This window comes from Eschrichtius robustus, chromosome 4, assembly GCF_028021215.1.
Source record: "Eschrichtius robustus isolate mEscRob2 chromosome 4, mEscRob2.pri, whole genome shotgun sequence".
Taxonomy (NCBI): Eukaryota; Metazoa; Chordata; class Mammalia; order Artiodactyla; family Eschrichtiidae; genus Eschrichtius; species Eschrichtius robustus.
The window spans coordinates 148,880,862-148,899,435 of record NC_090827.1 but is presented as its reverse complement, the minus strand read 5'-3'; the positions used below and the strand labels follow the sequence as shown (position 1 = coordinate 148,899,435).

The 18,574-nt window shown below is 56.4% G+C and overlaps 1 protein-coding gene across 3 annotated transcripts in view; it reads right to left on the bottom strand.

Annotated features, from left to right (window-relative positions):
- Nucleotides 1–18,574, bottom strand: part of SORCS2 (sortilin related VPS10 domain containing receptor 2) — a 501,532-nt gene that overhangs the window by 66,546 nt on the left and 416,412 nt on the right. For all 3 annotated transcript variants that reach the window (XM_068543485.1, XM_068543486.1, XM_068543487.1), the window contains 3 exons: nucleotides 8,630–8,703; nucleotides 4,311–4,375; nucleotides 504–622 (listed from right to left, as the gene is read on the bottom strand). In XM_068543485.1, coding sequence (XP_068399586.1) covers nucleotides 504–622; nucleotides 4,311–4,375; nucleotides 8,630–8,703 — 258 coding nt within the window. The remainder of the gene's footprint in view (nucleotides 1–503; nucleotides 623–4,310; nucleotides 4,376–8,629; nucleotides 8,704–18,574) is intronic.

The following is an 18,574-nucleotide window of genomic DNA, read 5'->3' as shown; positions in this document are numbered from 1 at the left end:
TGAGCTCCTCGTCAGTGGAAGTAATCAAGAAGTGGTATGACCAGTTTTTTCCTGGAGTGTCTGAACCGTCAGAACACATGGTGGTCCCAACTGTGATGTGAGTACCTGTGTGTACAGGCAGCAGGGCTTGGTCCCTGGGCTCTGGACAGCTGATGCCTGGCGGCCAAGAGAAATGACCAGAGACCACAGCTTTGAATATCATTTCAAAGTCACCGGAACCAGATGGAACAAAACGGGTTTGGGCTTGGGGGCCCTGGGCTGTGGGAATTTCCTGGTGGGCAGAATGGAGAAGGAGCAGGTGGCATCCCTGTGTTTTGGCCTTATGGGGTTTGGGGGGTGCCTTCCACCACCGTCACAGGGGCAGGGGAAACTGAAGTAAGTAGCACTTGAAAGTAAAATAGCCATTTTATTGCTTCCTGTTTGAGTGATTCCATTTTCCCCCGAGTGGCTTATATCCCACATCACCTATTGCCGATTTCCAAGAGCCCCAGCAGGAACCTCACCTTAACGAAGATGTAATCGTCCTGCACGGTCAGAGAACTGTGGTCAATGGGGCCTGTGAACGGCACTGTCAGTGTCTTATCGGAGCAATTGTGGATCTGGCAGGTGACGTACCGAAAACCTGCAGGAGATAAGAGCCAGCCACGCGGTGCATGAAATCTCAAAGACTCAGACTCTAGCTGAAGGAGTCAGACACAGCCTCAGACATGCTTAAGTGCTGAACCTTTTTGGCTCGGTCTGCGTTCCGATACCCCTGCCACCGGTTTTGTTTGTGGGTCTGAATTTTAAACGGTGTGCCCTGTGATTACACCTGCTGCTGAGCGGGGGCAGCTCTGTGCCAGGCGCTCTACGGCGAGGAGTTCTTTTAATACTCAGGAGCATGCAACGATGGTCCCATCTTCCAGATGTGGAAATTGCAGCTGAGCAAGGTTAGGAGACTTGTCTACCTCAGGGCCACCCGGACTGCCTCCAGCTTTTCCTAAAGGAAGTTTCACTGGAACACAGCAGTGCCTGCTCGGTTACGCGTCACCCATGGTGCCTTCGCCGTACAATGGCAGTCACACTGGCAGCAGAGACCACACGGCCAGCCAAGCTAAACCGTTTACTAGCTGGCCTTGACGGGAAGCGTTTGCTGACCCCAGGGGGAGGTCGTGCAGGGGAGCACTGCCGTGTGAGTGCAGGACTTGATCCACATTCCGTCCCATGTGCCCTCTGCCCCTGGCTTTGGGTTAGGGTTAGGGTTAGGCACGGCACCTGCACGTCCGTGGCCACCTGTATCCTCTGTCTGGGAGAGGGACCTCGGAGCAATCCGGAGAGATGGTGGGCAGGAGAACCCCCCACACACACATCTCCCACCCACCAGCCTTCCCTGGGCAAGCTGGGTGCATGTGGTCACCCAGGGAAGGGACAGTGCAGGGCCGTGGCACGCATCCATGGCACCCATCACGACTTGGGACCCCTCCCACCCTCCTGGAGTCTCTCCAACTTAAACGGGTGGGTGTGGGTAGGACTCAGGGGTTCTTCCCCCCTTAACTTTAGACAAACACTTTCATCCCTTTAGAAATATCTACGAGCAAGCAAGTTGAACCCCTTTTTTGCCAGGCAGCTGCTGCTCTTACGTCAAGCCCTCTGTTTCCCGGGTTGGGGGCCCCAGCGGAGTTGCGCAGAGGCCTGGAGCCTGTGCCCCGGGGGAGCTCGTCTCTACCGCTTTCGGGCAGGAGAGGCATTTAACCACAGGGGCCAAATGGAGCCCAGCCAGGGAACTCAGAGACGTCAGTGCTTTCAGGGCACATCCTGCCCACAGCCTTGGGTGGTCGGGCAGCATGCAGAGTGCCAGGGGCCTGGGCTGCGGGCCGGAGGACCTGCCCTAGCTCACCAGCAGGGTCCCCTGGGTCTCAGCTCCTCCACTGTAATGTGGGTATTAATGCCCACCTCAAGAGAGCAGTTGAGCGTCTAGGAGACCGTGCGCACAGTAGGCCCGCAATCAGCCACGGCTGTGCCATGGCCCCCTCCTGAACCACTTCCATCTCCCCTCTAAACGGCCTGGTCACTCCCTGTGGTCAACGCTGAATTTCCTGTCTTGGGCTTGCCTGGCTGGACACGCCGTGGAGCTGAGCCCAGGCCAGACTCAAAGCGGACCACCTGCTCACTCATTCATTCATTTACTCACTTACCCACTCATTCGTGCATGCATGCATTCATTCATTCATTTGTTCACTCATCTCACTATGGTCAGGCCCTCCCTGTTCCAGCTCTACTGCCAACGAGACAGACAAAGACCACCTTTCACGGGGCTGATGGTTTGTGCAGTAGGAGGAATGCTGATTCACAGCGCTTGCCAATTTCTCTGGTGTAAACCACCGCCCCCCCCCGGGGGCGGGCAGTCTCAAGCCGCCGAGATGAAGTTTCTGACCACGGGGCTGAGAAGGGAGGTGGACGCTCGGCTCTCATGAGCCGGCACCAGCTGCAGCTCTGGGGAGAGGCAGACGGACCGACAGTGACCACGTGGTGTGACAGTCAGTGAGTGTCCTCATGTCCACGGCACGGATTGTGGCCGCAGGGTCCTGCCACGTTAGCGCAGGGGCCCAGCATCTGCTCAGGGAGACTGGCACCTGGCCATGTGCTTATTCATTTGGTGGCTCTACTGGGGACACAGAGGTGAATCGATCAGGCCCTGCCCTGTCCCCAAGGAGCTCCAGGCCCGGGGAAGTGTGCAGAGCTGTGACAGGGCAGTCCGGGTGCTGTGGAACCCAGAGGAGGTGGTGGGCAGCCCAAGAAAGATGTTCAAGGTGGACAGATGGGGAGCAGCCTTCCCGCAGGGGCGAGGACAGGTGTAAGGTGACCTTGGGGAATGGCCCGTAGCTCAGGCTGGCCAGAGGGTAGGTGGGGCTGGTGAGCGGGGTGGGTCCTAAAGGCCCGGAGGCTGTGCCACCAAGCTTGGCTGGACTGGATTCTAACAGGGCTCCCGGGCTGGGGTGGCTGGAGGTAGGGGAGACGGGGGAGGGACGCTGCTCTGCCCTGGGGGCTCTTCACGTGCACGCCACAGCTGCTAGGCTCACGGTCCCTCCTCCCCTGGGGAAGGTGGGCTGCGCGGAATCATCGCTGGGTGAAAACGGCGCCCCTTGTTGAGGATGGAGGCCTGGCCCTCCTCCTCACTGGAGGTGGGAGATCACAAGACATCCCCCACCTCTGCTGCGTTGAGCCCCGCTGGGGATCGTGTCGCTGTGAGCGTGGCCAGGATGCTTTGGATTTGTGTGTGGAGGATGGTGGGGCTGCGGTCTGTCCCGGCCCGTGAACCTGTGATTTGGGGCAAGCTGGAGCCTCTGTGAGCTTTTTCTGCTCCTGGTCAGTGAAGCTGAAGAAACACTAACATTCCTGCAGGACGGGGGCGTCCAGGGAGGAGCCGAGGGCTTGGATGTGGTAAAGGGACCCACCGCACGTTGACACACGACGTCCCCAGGCTGAGTGCCACGTGTGGGGCCCATTTCACAGACAAGGAGGCCGAGGCGCAGGGTCACTTCCAGGGTCCCGTGGCTGGCACGTGGCGGGCAGGGAGCTGACTCCGGCGCCTCTGTTGCCAGCCAGGACTCCGGTGCCTGCCACCACTGAACCTACCCTCCACATGGTATGGCCCAGCCAGGGGACAGCTGTTTGCACTTGTCAGCTCCCACTGTTGGTTAAGTGTGACCCTGCCCGGGTCTCCACTCCGAGAGAAACCACCAGGAGGTCCCACCAGGCAAGGGGCAGGGCTGCATCTTGTTCTTGACCCTGCTGGGGACACTGATGCATCTCCAGGGATGTGACTGGTCCACAGGGGACTCAGTCAGTGTTTGTTGAATGAAGGCACAATCTACAGGTCCTCTCGGCTCTGATGTTCTAGAACATTCCATGGTTCTGCCGCCAGTGCCACTCCTTCAGGAGCACAGAGGACCTTTCTCATAGCATGCACAGCCCCTGGGCTCATTGGCCACGAAGCCCCTTGCCCCACTGGAGGGGGGGAGCCATCGGAGGCCCTGCCCCACCTCAGCGCTCAGCAAGCTTGATGGGGGGCAGGGTGGGCGCTGAGAGATGGGGAAACACTCAATGCTCAGGGGCCAGAACAAGTCGTCCTCTCAATAGACTTTGCCACTGGAGTGCAGCTCCTGGACTTCAGTTTATCCCCGGTTGGACAACAAGCACATTTAAAATTATGCCGCATTGTAACACAGCAAGGTCAGCCATGCAGGGCCAGCCACGAAGCACCAGGGCAGCCGAGCCGGCCATGAGGTGAGCAGACTTGGGGCGCTGGCTCCTGTACCCTCCCGGCTTACCTCCTCCGAGCTCCTGGGCCTCCACGTGGACCACGTCAGGGTCAGCGTCCACCCCAGAGACAGCCCTGGAAAAGAACGGCTGAGGTTGGCGTCGGGAATGGAGCCCCCAGGCCCTTCTCGCGGGGCCTATGTGGTCCCCGAGCCCCAGGCAGCCATGTGGCCTCCCGGATCTGGGGCTCAGAGGACACGGTCCTCCCCGAGAGCCCACCTGCGCCTGGGAGGCCGACGGAGCCCCGGCCTCTGCCTTGCAGGGCCCAGGGTTTGCTGGGCATTCTTCCGTTCTGAGTAGTTTAGAGAAGACGTTCACATCCGTGCGTGTAGGTGTGTGTATGCGTGTAGGTGTGTGTATGTGTGTGTGCGTGCGCATGTGTGTTAATGATCAAAACAATCCTAGGGGGCAGGAGATGCCTGGGAACGTCACCCTAATTTAGCCACTGAGGGCACGGAGGCTCAGAGGAGCAAAACAACCCCCCGGAGGGCGCAGACCCGGATTCACAGCAGGACCCTTCTCCCTTAGCCCTGCTCCCCTTCGTGCCCCCTTCACAGTGCATCCTTGGGAAGGCACTGCTGTCAGCCACTGGCCCCTCCCCTGACCACACTGCTCCAGGGGTTCGGGCAGCGCACGGAGCCCAGGGGGACCGTGGCTGCCCACGACGGAGCGTTCGACACGGCCCGAGATGAACGGGACGAAGACACACCCTGGTGGGGGGGCAGGGACTGGGCTGCCTCCTCCAGGGGAGCTGGGCACAGCACTGACCCCCGCCCGCCCAGCACAGGGCCTGGCACCCAGGAGGCGAAGCGCAGGTTTTTCAACTGATGATGTGACGTGGTCCAGGGTTTCCCGGATTTTTACCGGTTCCAGGTATCAACTGGACTGTCATCTCCTGCCATGTTCTGTATGTCAGCTCCCTTTAGAACCTTCTATCTACTTCAGCCATCTCCTGAGCAAGAACACCCGGGACGTCACGGGTGTGGGGAGCTGATTGTATTTGTTATAACGTACATTCCAGCCGGTGTGACTGTTTAACTCCATCCACCAAGCCGACCCTCTCACAGACAGTGATCTGAGGCAGCACCTTGACTTTGCCAAAGAGCAAACTGAGAGTCTGATGCAGAGGTCACTTCCCACGGCCACTCAGCGCCCAGGACAGGCATCCCCATGGCTCCTGCAGGCCAATGAGATGTCCCTGCCACCGAGTGCTCAGTCCCCACCACTGACAGCCCCCGGAGTTGGCCCCTCTCAGCTCTCAACCCGATTCCTAACGGGCTTGGCACCAGGGTGCCTGTCTGCTCCACCTCCTCCAGGGGCCAGGTGGTCCCAGGTGGACAGGGGAAATCCACAACGCTCCCCGTGGCGGGATGTGCAGTCTGTGATGCTTCAAACGTGGGTGCCGGCATAAATCACTCTTGACTCTCCATAGAGCCTCCATCGCAAGGTGAAGTGTTGATTTAGGTTTTGTGAATAGACCATTTGTAAGCTCCTTGGAAGGAGGTCTCCTGCCTGACATTTTCCTCTCTTTTCTGAATAAAGAGAGACATTGTTCCCTTTACCAGGAGCACTGACCGGTCCTCAGCTGGGCAGATGGAATTTTAGTTTGCCCATCCATCATCTGTAAATGGGGTCATGACACTCGGCCTGTCACTCATCCGCTCACTCACTCTCTCATTCCCCCTCTCTCTCTCACTCTCCATCGGAGCCTCTCCCCTGCCACTTCCCAGCATGCCCACACCAGGCCCTGCACCAGGCAGGGAGCACAGTGGGCCTGAGGTCCCTGCCCCAGAAACCCTTGGTCACGGGTTTTGAAGACCACGTGAAACTCTGCATCTACACACCTCAGATGAAGCCTGGCTGCCTGTGGGAAATGACAAGCATTGAGCCCTGGGCCTTCTTGTTTGTCAAGGTCCCCAAAGATAGTATTTGCGGAAGGCCCTTGGTCTATTGTTTAGAAACAGCAGTCACATGAGAAGACCTGTGGCCATGCAGGCTCAACAAAGAGTGCAGGGAGTTGATTGCTACTCCTTTGGATACTAAGGGAAGCTCTGATGCAAACAGTTCTGGTAAACCCTCTAAGACACCACCACCAGGGCTGTTGTGGGATGACCTCTGTCTTCCCCTCACCTCCCTTCAGGACAGAAGTACTGCCACTTGCCTCACACCTGGGCAGGCAATGGAGCTCATGGAAGTGGAAGGCTGAGGCTTTACGGGTGAGCATGGGTTCGAGGCGGGAGAAGACTTGGAAACGCCTGGGGAAGTGCAGGTGGCCAGACTGCCCGGCAGAGAGGCCGAGGGCAAGGTCACTGGCTACGGACAGAGGCAGCCATGGCCCATGACCTAGGACAAGTGCCCTGGCCTCTCTGGGCCGCCGTTTCCCCTCTGCAACGTAAGGGGAAGACAGTTGGGTGCCGTTGTGTCGCTCTCATAAGAGGATGCACTCGGACCCGAAGTCTGGCGCCCGGTGCCCCGTCAGTGTTCACAATGTGGCTGCTGCTGGGCAGTCCTTACAATGTCGTCCCAGTGCCGTTGAGAGACCAGCAGGGAGGCGACGCGTCAGGGCATTCGTGGGCCCAGAACGTAGTAGGTCTCCCAGCCCCTAGCCACGGCCCCATGAGGCCAGTCTAACGAGCTCACTTGTTTAAGCTTCTCAAAACATTAAGGGTCTGAGTCTCAGACAGAACACGGGGCTTCGGCGATTCCTGCTGTCAGTTCAAGGACAGAGAGCGCCTTGGAAGTGCTGTCAAAACAGCATTATTCACTGTTTACAAGAGGGGCCCGTCCCTGTGCTGTCACCACGTTCCCGGGGAGACTCCAGGGCCCCGAGCAGACAAGTGTCTGGCGTGATTATCCCTCTCGCATAACGACTTGGAGCAATTTGAGAAACCTGGGGGAAGACATAATTTGATTTGCCCGTGATAACAACGTGTCTGAATGAGCACAAACTTAGCTTTCAGTGCCTGCGGGCTGTTTCTCTCTGTGGCCCCAGAGGGCTCCCTGGGACTTGGACGTGCTGGCAGAACCGCTCCCCGCCAGTCCCCCCCATTCCTGATCTGCCAACTTCCCAGGCCGCCCTGCTCAGAAACCCCACCTCCTGGCCCCCCTCCCCACCTCCTTGAGCCCCTGCGGGCTAACAGTTGACAAGAATGACAGGGCCTGTGATTGATGCCGTGCTCCAGTTTCCAAGGAAGGACCCAGGACCTCTCGAGGGCGGCCACGTGGAGGGAGCCCTCACACCACCACCACCCCCCAACCCGGGGCGGAAGACACACCCCCAGGCCGTTGTTCCGGAGGCGAGACCAAAGCTTCCCTTCAGCCTGTGGCCCTAAGTCCGCAAACTAGTTCCTGGCCCCGATTAGCATGAAGACGCAGAAGGAGCAAGAGGGGGACGGGAAGCTCGTCCCACAGCGTTTGTCCTGGGGACGCAGGGCTGTGCCTGGCTGGGAGGCCTGGGCGTGCGTGTGCAGCCCAAATGAGATAAGAAAGGAGAGGACGTGAGTGTGTGTCACTTTCACACTCAGGAAAACGCAGTTTGGTGGAAAGAGCCCGCGTGTCACTGCACGCATCTCCAGAGGTAGTTTAGGCGGGGGTGGGTGGCAGCCGGGTCAGGGGCGCCAGCGTGGGCTCTGAGCCCCGCCTTTGGCTTCTGCTTCCTCTGCCCCTGGACCTCGTCCCTGTCTCATCTTCGTGGGTCACACTTGCTTATCCAACAGGCGTTTCCTGCGCACCGGAGCCTCCTTGCTGGGGCCGTGAGACTAGAGCGCCACGCAAATCGATTGTTGAGGGGCTCCCAAGAGATGACACAAACGCGGAGGGGGCCCGGGCACCAGCTGGGGCAGGAGTGAGGGTCCAAGACTGGCAGGGGCTGAGGAAGCCATGGGGCAGGGGAGGCTGCACTGCTGGGCCGTCAGCCGGGGGCCGAGTCGGGACCAGGACAGGAGAGGCAGGGGCAGTGGGAAGGGGGGAGGGGGGGTCCGTGGGGAGGGGGACAGTGGGCCTGCTGTGTGTCGGGCACTGGGCCAGCTCTATGTGCATTAGTGCCTCTCCCTACTATGGCGGAATCGGAGGCCCAGAGAGGGAGATTCACGTGTGCGAAACTGCACAGCTGGTTCGTGGGTGCGCGCGTGGCCTGAGCGACACCAAGCCCCAGCTCTCAACCCTTTCCTACGCTGTCCCAGCAGAGCAGAGAGGATGCCCCGGAGGCCCCCCTGGGATGAGGAGGGCAGGGCTGGGGCAGAGAGGAGAAGGTGGGGGACCTGAGCTGGGGGCCGAGGGGGCGGACTTGGCCTCGCCGGGGCTCCCCGGGTCCTGGCGGGGGCATGCTCACCAGAACACGTGGTCTTTGGTCACTCGCTCCTGCAGAAGAGTCCACTTCTTCCCCAGGTCAGATGATACGTAGAGCTTTAGGGCGGAAGGAGGAGAGAGAAAAGTTTGGTCACGACATGAGGAGTGAGTCTCTTCTGAGAGCTGCATCACCCTTGGATGACGACTGCCCCGGGGGAGGCTGGCCGGTCCTGTCCAACCTGGCGAGGACCTGTTGGGGGCAGGCCCTGTGCTCCAGGTGGGTACAGACCAGCCTCCGAGAGGCAGAAGGTCAGGCACGGGGGCTCCATAAAGGGCCAGTCTCGACCCCAGGCCAGCTGGTAGGAGCCCAGAGACAGGGGCAGAGGCCCCCGGAGGAGGTGTGTCTGAGTGCAGGCACCCAGGAGGCACTTGAATGTCCTTTATGCATGTGGGGCGGGGGGAGGGCGCTCTGGAGGAGGGAGCAGGAAGGGTGAGACGGTCAGTTCAGGACACAGCAGAGACCTCTGAAGCCTGCTTGGGGCCTTGACCACTATGGTAGCCCAGGGCCTGTGCTTGGGGTTTAATGCTCCGCGGTCGCTAACTTGAAGGACCTAATAATTTTATCTCTGAACTCGAGATTTGTGAGCAGAGCCGGACGGATCAATGAGCTGGTGTGGGGCTTGGAACCCGGGTTCCGGTGGCTCTGCCAGCGCCTCCAAGGGCGCTGCCACCTTCCACCCCTGGGGGGGGGCCTGGGCCTGGAGAGGGTCAAGGTTGGGTGGCCGTGCGCTGAGTCCTGAGGCCCTGGGAGCCTGGAAGGCCTGCGTCCACCCTGCCTGTGTCCCTGTGCACAGAGAGTAGGACATTAGTACCTAATAAAGACACCGTGACAGCTGGAGAGAGACCACGGAAGAAAGGGTTTGTCCCAATTTTTAAACGCTTCTCATTTTGCACTGGACCCTGTAAAGTACACAGCCAGCCCTGCCTGAGACCACCAGGCCGCTGGACAAGACGAGGCTCTCAGGAGGGCTGAGGCCAGCTGCCGTGGGGCGGAGGCAGGGAGGCCCCAAGGAGGCCAGGCCTCGGTCCGGCCCTGGGCTGCAGGCTCATGGAGAGGAGGAAAGGGCTCTGGAAGGGGCCTGTTTAGAGAGCTGAACAGGTCCTGGGAGGAGGGAAGGGGGAGGCTGCGTCTAGGGCTCTGACCTGGGGACCTCGGGTGGGGACAGAGCCTCGAGCGAGCAGAGTGGGCTTGGGAAATGCCAAGTTGAAGTTGCAGGGGCCACAGGGAAAGACCTGAAGGGGAGGGAGGGGACAGCTCTCTGGGGATCACAGGACAGGGTCGGGGGGAGGAGCACCCACATTGGAGCGCCCGCTCCATCCTGCACCAACCTCCGCTGGGACTCAGTAGCTCCATTTCTTTTCTTTTCTTTCTTTTTTTTTTATAAATTTATTTATTTATTTTTGGCTGCGTTGGGTCTTCGTTGTTGCACGCGGGCTTTCTCTAGTTGCGGCAAGCGGGGGCTACACTTCATTGAGGGGTGCGGGCTGCTCTTGTTGGGAGCACGGGCTCTAGGCACGTGGGCTTCAGTAGTTGCGGCTCGCGGGCTCTAGAGCACAGGTTCAGTAGTTGTGGCACACGGGCCCAGTAGTTTTGGCGCACGGGCTCTAGAGCGCAGGCTCAGTAGTTGTGGCACACGGGCTTAGTTGCTCCGCGGCATGTGGTATCTTCCCAGACCAGGGCTCGATCCTGTGTCTCCTGCGTTGGCAGGTGGATTCTTAACCACTGACCCTCCAGGGAAGCCCCTCAATAGCTGCATTTCTTAAACCAAGGCCCTGGGAGCCAGTGTGATGTGCAGGAGGTGGCCGTGATGGGTGTGGGCTGCCCCATCACAGCCCTGGTGCTTCCCCAGATGCGTCTCCACGCCCTGGAGGCCAAGAGTAGCCAAGTACAGCACAGGCTCCCCGGCCCAGAGCTCCGGGGCTGAGCCACACCCGGCCCTGCGTCTGCAAAGCTCGTGGTCCAGGAGGAGAAACGACAGACCCGAAGGCAAAGGATTGCCCCTGAGCACAGACACTTGCCAGACGCTGGGGGAGCAGGAGGGAGGATGGTGCCCAGGGCCCTGGGGCAGCTCACACAGAAACATGTGTGCGAGCACCCCTACAATGCATACACGTACTCACAGACATGCACACACGGAGACAGACACACAGAAGCCCGCATGTGCACAGATACAGGTATACACGCAAGCTCACACGCTCAAGCATATACACACAGGGAGACACACAAGTGCATGCGCCACCCGGCCCCCAGACACAGACGTGCACGTGCTTACATGCATGCACACACATGTGAACGCACACAGACACAGAGACACAGCTAGGCATGCACGCACCCATAGACACATACGCACACACACGAGCAAACCCTCCAGTCGTCACTGGGGCCTGGTGGTGGGAGGGAGCCGGCGCCTGTTGGGTCCTGGCCCCATGGGGCTGGAGCGTGCACACACACACACGCACACACACGCGCGCCCCTGTGGGATCCTGGCCACCACATACCCCTCCCCTCCCCTCCAGCCTGGGGGTGGCGGGGATGTCTGCAGCCTCTGTTCTGGGGATAAACCGCCATCCTGTTTTGCTCCTGTTGCCCTTCTGATGCCTCTGTGACCAGTTCCCTGTGTTAGGGTCCCTCCATGAGCCATCTGGAGGTTCCTTGTTCCTCCCTGGACACCGCCTGTTGCCTGGCATCAGTGCATCATCAGGGTCGTGGGGATGTCTGCAGGCAGAGGAGGGCAGAGGCCCTTCCAGGGGGAGGGAGCTCCCGAGCACAGGCCTGGGAGCAGGAGGTAGGGGGTGGGAGGTGCTCAGCAAACAGCAGGTGCTCAGCAAACAGCAAGTCGGCCTCCAGGTGCTGGGCCTCAGTCTGTGCAAAAGTGAGGCTCACAGCCAGACGCTGAGGATGGGGCAGAGCTGTGACTTCATCTCTTAGGGGTGGGGAGTCAGGGAAGAGTTAAGCAGGTGGTGGCAGCTCTGCTCACGTGGTGGCCCTCCGTCTGCTCTATTTGGGAGGCTAGTGGGATGGGGAGTGGTCCCTATCCTGCTGGAGGAGGCCTGGCCTCCTCCTTCCTCTCCAGAATGGCTGGGCAGTCCCCAACGGCAACACGGAAACCCAGGCCCCTGTCTCCCAAGTTTGGGGCCGGCACACCTGGGCTCAGATCCCTGCCCTCCCTTTCTGGAGTCACCCAGGTGAACCTCGGCTTTTCGCAGTTGTAAAACGGGTGGCATCCTCCTTCAGGAGGTCAGGAGGGTTCAAGTGGGTCCCACGTGTCAGGACTTCACGCAGGCAAGGCGTGTGCTGAACTGGGGCTCTGAAGCCCCCGGACTGAGCGTCGTGCCCACCGTCCTCCTAGACAGAGCTGCCCGGGGCGAGACGGAGACTGCGGATGTGAGCCTAACACTCCCACTTGGCCCCGCGATCCTGTTCAGTTCTGCTCCTGCCCACACTGTCACTCTGGGGTGTCCGAATCGCCTTTCCCCCTTGCCAACAACAGCCCTGAAAACTACAGATTCCCCAGCTGCCTAGGAGAGAAATTTCAGGAAAACGTTCTCTCCCTCTTCCCCGCAGCTGCAGAAGAGCAGACCGGCCCCTGCGTGAGTGATTCCTCCTTGAAAAGGTCATCTCCTAACCTTGGGGTCTTGTGAGAAGACGCCCCACTTCAGGATGGCTGTCCCTACCCATAAAAATCACCAAGAGCCTCTAGAAAGAAAGTCACTCTGAATAGTTGTCTGACTGACACTGTGACCTGGTGACAATTGCATAACAGTTGTCCCTTTTTCTTAAACTTGGGAGTTTTCTTTGTTAAGCTCCTCTCCTCTGCTCTCACCTGCAGGGAGAAAACACTCAGGCTGCGAGATTTTCTTACTCAAAGAGGCTGAGAGTCTGCATCTTAGTCTGTATTCCACCCGGTGCCAGCCGCTGCCCCCAGCTACCCCTTCAGGGCTCCCCAAACCCTGGCTACTCAGAGCCAGTGTCCCCTCCCCAAATTCCTCAAGCCCCAGGCTCCTGCTATATTCAACTCTTGCCGTTTTCTGGACCCACCTTTTTTCTCTCTCTTGCCTCTAGGCCTTCGCACATGTTGTTCCCTCTGCCTGGAACACCCTTCTTCCCCTCTCCCACCACCCGGCCGACTCCTCCCTCTCAGGGCAGTCTCACTTTACCCATCTGCAAATCGGGAGAGCACAGCTCATATCCTCAGGCAATAAGTGAATAAAAAGGAGTCTGAGGCCACCAGTCTCAGGATTATGTAACCTCCGGATTAACGGATGGCGTTATCGTTGCCATCACCACCGACGCACTTGCATTTATGACATCTGCCCCAGAACTTTACGAAGCCTTTCCAATTTGCTCTCATGGGAGGTGATTGCATAACACACAACCAACTGCTGCAGAAATAGAACATTTCTGCTGAATAAAGGACAAACACCGGCAAATAAACACGTCAGGGACATCCTAGTTACTGCAGCTGAAACCCACACAGCAATGTCCTGGGGAAGGGTCGACTTCCTCTAGACCACTCCTCTAAGAAAAATAAAAAGATCAGAAGATGTTCTGATCTGATGTAAAGGTAAAACGATCAGAAGTGAGAACAAGGGAGAAATAAAGGAAAAGGAGGAGGATCAAGTCAGAGGGAAGGTGCATCCCATTCACAGACATGTGTGCCAGTAAGTCTCACACAGTAATTAGAAGCATTGCAATTCCGCCCGGCTTTCAGTGGTAGGTTGGGTATGATGGTTGGAACTCAGCATCCTTCCTTCCCTTGCTGTAGGGCACCTGGGCACACTGCAAAGGCTGAAAAGCTGAGATGCAACATTGCTCAGACTCCCTTGCAGCTAGAATTCTGGGTAAGATAGATGCATGCATGTGAGGTTTGGAAGGGGACAGTGCCATGGAGGCAGTTTCCTGCTGCCTTGGGCCATTTATTTTATTTTATTATATTGAAGTACAGTTGATGTACAATGTTGTGTTAGTTTCAGGTGTACAGCACAGTGATTCAGTTTTATATATATACATATGTATATATGTATATATATATTCTTTTTCAGACTCTTTTCCCTTATAAGATATTACAAAATATTGAGTATAGTTCCCTGCGCTATACAGTAGGACCTTGTTGTGTATCTGTTTTATATATAGTAGTGTGTATATGTTAATCCCAACCTAACATATCCATAGGTTTGTCTTCTATGTCTGTGGCTCTGTTTCTGTTTTGTAAATAAGTTTATTTGTATCTATTTTTTTTTAGATTCCACATATAAGTGATGTCACATGGTATATGTCTTTCTCTGTCTGACTTACTTCACTTAGTATGATCATCTCCAGGTCCATGCATGTTGCTGCAAATGGCATTATTTTATTCTTTTTTATGGCTGAGTAATATTCCATCATATTGTATATATGTACCACATCTTCTTTATCCATTCATCTGTCGATGGACATTTAGGTTGCTTCCATGCCTTGGCTATTGTGAATAGTGTTGCTATGAACATAGAGGGTGTATGTGTCTTTTCGAATAACAGTTTTCTCTGGATATATGCCCAGGAGTGGGATTGCTGGATCATATAGTCACTCTGTTTTGCTGGCCAGCAAGGTCATGGGTTTGTGTTCAGCAGCCATCTTCCAGCTCTGTGGGGTGGAGGGGCAGATGTGGTGGAGGCAGCAGCTGGACAAACCTCTGTCTCTGTGGACGTTCCCAGGCAGTGTGGGCTGCAGCAGTGGTGCTTTCAGATGCCTGGACCGCGGCCTCAGCTGCATGTTCTTGACCTTGGTGACCCCAGTGGAGTTCCCAGTCCCCCATCTTCCCCTGCTGGTCCAGCTTCACAGGCTTCTGGGAGGATCCTTGGGAGTCTGGCCTGAAGCCGCACCTCTAGCCCTCCCAAAAGTTTAGAGCGCACCCAACGCCCCACGCTAAATCCTTTTTCTGCTTAAAATATCCAGAGTGAGTTCTCTTTCCTGCCCTGAGCCTTGTCGGACACAACAGTCAGAGCAAAAAGGAACACACTCTGAGCTGTGAGATTCTCACTGCTCACAAAGCTGTTCTCATGATGACAGCACCCTCTACTCATCCCTTTCTTTTAAAAGTTATTTTTAAATTAATTTATCTATTTTTTAAAATTTATTTTACTTTTGGCTGCCTTGGGTCTTTGTTGCTGCGCACAGGCTTTCTCTAGTTGTGGCGAGCAGGGGCTACTCTTGGTTGTGCTGTGCGGGTTTCTCATTGATGTGGCTTCTCTTGCTGCCAAACATGGGCTCTAGAGCACAGGTTCAGTAGTTGTGGCACACGGGCCCAGTAGTTTTGGCGCACGGGCTCTAGAGCGCAGGCTCAGTTGTTGTGGCACATGGGCTTAGTTGCTCCGCGGCATGTGGGATCTTCCCAGACCAGGGCTGGAACCCGTGTCCCCTGCATTGGCAGGTGGATTCTTAACCACTGCGCCACCAGGGAAGCCCCAGACTCATCCCTTCTTAAGGGAGCTCTTGCCCGCCCCACCCCACCCCACCCCCTTGATAGCACTCCTCCTCCTTTTCAGCCTATATAAACGCAAACACGGCTTCATTTGGGCTGGAGGATTGCAGGGGTTCATTTTTCTTTCTTTTCTTGTGCGATCATCTTTGTGGTTCTGAAGTTGTATTAAAAAGTAAATTTACATCCTGGCTTATTCTCTAAGCCCCTGGTCAACCCCCCTCCTCCAGGAAGTCTTCCCTGATTGGCCACCCAAGGTGTCTTGTCTCCTCTACTAAGTTTCTGGAAGGCAGTCTCAGGCTCAGACCAATTTCTCACAGTGCTGGGAAGCAGAGGAGGTTCTCGATGGGAAGCAGAATAAAACATAAGAGTGGGTCTATTGATGTTTTAGAGGTAAGTGCCCAGGGCTCTGCCTGTGAGCAGGTCTGAGGTCCGAGCAGAGGGGAACAGGCTGGTCAGTTTTGTGCCAGGGGTCCCCAGCGAGCTGGCGTGGGGAGGGACTGCCCAGCTCTCACATCCTTTTGATTCCAGGAGCCTAATGCAATTTGCTGAGACTTGAAAGAAAAAAAACCACTGCATTCAGCTCTCACCCAAGGAGGCTGTCCAGGCTCCAAATAAGGTAGCCTCAGAGCGCCCCAAATTCTAATGACACAGTAAAGGAGGGAACTAGAAGTAGGGGGGCAGAGCAGCCTGAGGGGTGGAAGGACAGTCTTTGCTAGAGGAAGGGGCAGGCATCTGGGAGGAAAAGGAAGGGGAGGGAATAGAGGAGAGCGTTTGCTTTTGTAAAAATCTGCAAGTCCTTGTGAGCGAGATATTTATGTCCAGCCTGTGGACTCTGGGTTTGGCATATGAGTTGCTTTGCCCAGCAGGAAGGGATGTGATGTTTTCCAGGTCAAAGCAGACACGCGGAGGTTCTCATGTGGTTTCCTCTGCCCCTCGGAGCCTCTGCCCTCCATCATGAGAACGGCATGTCCGCAAGTAACTGCTGGTTCCAGAACAAGAGACCTGAACCCTGGCAGGAGGCATGCCTGTCTAGTCAGTCCCAAGCGAGCCCAGCAGGACCCCCGCTGACTCGCAGACGCAAGAATAAGAAAGAATGCTTGTTGTTGTGAGCCATTGAGGTTTGGGGCTGTGTGTTACTCAGCATTATAGCAGCAGACGCCTACCGAACACACCAGGTCCGTTGGCATCAAAGTCAGTGTTGTCCGACCAGCCATCCTGCTGAAACCATAACGCCTAAAAAAACAGCCCTGCTGTCATTGTTATTAATGTCCTCAAATTCCTCATTCCTTTTACGACCACAGTGAAGCCTTTCTTCCCTCCTTTTTCTTTCCTCATAGTCACAGAAAAGACCCAAAGAAAATAACTGAGATTTCAGCTCCATTAATTTTTCAGGGCACCATAAATTAAAAAGCAATTGCAATGCAGTCAATCTCTGTGGGAAAATAAGTCTCTGTGATTGTGCTTTAGTCTAAATACATGGAAGGCTAAGTAGCACTATTAATACCCAGAATACATGCTGCTCCAAAGGAAAGCACCCAGAGCAGAGGCAGCCCGTGAGGCCAGGGAATTTCAGGGACATCCTGAAATTCAGTCAGTTAGCAAGGACCAGACCTTGGCACAAGACTTGCTTTGGCCAGTGATGTGTGAGTGGGTGTGATGTATTCCAGGTCAAAGCAGATCCACTAAACTGAGGACCAGCAAGGAGGGCAGGTCCTGTAGACAGCCATGGCTCAGGCCAGCCAGGAGTCTGCATGTGGAGGTCCCTGACCTGGGTGATCCCTCTTGGTAGAAATTCATTCATTCATTTTTCATCCATCCAGCTGCCATCCATCCATCTCCATGATCCATCCACCCCCATGCATGCATGCATCCATCCATCCATCCACCCATCCATCCATCCATTCTCCCATCCATCCATCCACCCATCCAGCCACCATCCATCCATCCATCCATCCATCCACCCATCCATCTATCCATCCATCCACCCATCCACCCATCCATCCACCCATCCAGCCACCATCCATCCATCCATCCATCCACCCATCCATCTATCCATCCATCCATCCACCCATCCATCCACCCATCCATCTATCCATCCATCCATCCACCCATCCACCCATCCATCCACCCATCCAGCCACCATCCATCCACCCATCCATCCACCCATCCATCCATCCATCCATCCATCCACCCATCCATCTATCCATCCATCCATCCATCCATCCACCCATCCATCCACCCATCCATCCACCCATCCAGCCACCATCTATCCATCCATCCATCCACCCATCCATCTATCCATCCATCCACCCATCCAGCCACCATCTATCCATCCATCCATCCATCCATCCTCCCATCCATCCATCCATCCATCCATCCATCCATCCATCCATCTATCCATCCATCCACCCATCCATCCACCCATCCACCCATCCATCCACCCATCCAGCCACCATCCATCCATCCATCCATCCACCCATCCATCTATCCATCCATCCATCCAGCCAGCCAGCCAGCCAGCCACCATCCTTCCATCCATCCATTCAATATTTTCAGCCAGGAACTTGAGGTAAAATGGTGAAAAAAAACAGGCATAGCCCTTACCCTCAAAGAGCTTACCCCAAGCATGTGTGTACGGTGCAGACAATAATCAAATAGTGGCACAAATACATAATTACAGTCCTGGGAAAGAGAGGCACTGGAATCTGGGAGAGTGTGGAACAGTGGGTCCCAAGCAGGCCTGGGGGCTGCCAAGGAAGCTCCTGATCTGGACGGCTCCCACCTGCTCCAGACCCAGGCCTTCTCCACCTTCTTCCACCCCTGGGGGCTGGCCCTGTGTAGACGCCACCCACAGGCTCCTTCTCTCTGGCTTCGGGTGGGATTCAGACCACGGGAGGCACCAGCAGAAGACCGGAGGGCGGGAGGGGAGAGAGCTGGGTGCCATGACTCCTGTTCTCCGACTGCCCAGCCGCCGTTCCTAGGGGCTGAGCGACCCTCTCCTGGACCAGCCTCCTCCTCGCCCTTTCCTTATGACTCTGGGGATCTGGCCTCCTACTGGGCAAGGTGGTTGGCTGAAAAAGGCCCCCCAAAATATCCATGTCATAATCCCTGGAACCTGTGAATGTAACCAGATGGAGAAGAAAAAGACTCTGCAGGTGTGATGCAGTGAAGATGTTTAGATGGGAAGATGATCCTGGATTATCCGGGTGGGGCAGAGGGAACTTTCACACACACGCGCGCAGCAACGTGAAGATAGAGCAGGAAGAGTTGAAGACGCTGCCTTTGAAGATCCCAGTAACCCCTTCACACGCCACAGAACTCCAGAAACTGGGAGAGGCAAGGGAGGGATCCTCCCCAGAGCCTCCAGAGGGAGCGTGGGCCCACAGACACCTTGGTTTTCGCCCCATGAAACTGATTTTGGGCCTTTGGTCTCCGAAACTGTGAGAGAATACATCTCTATTGTTTTA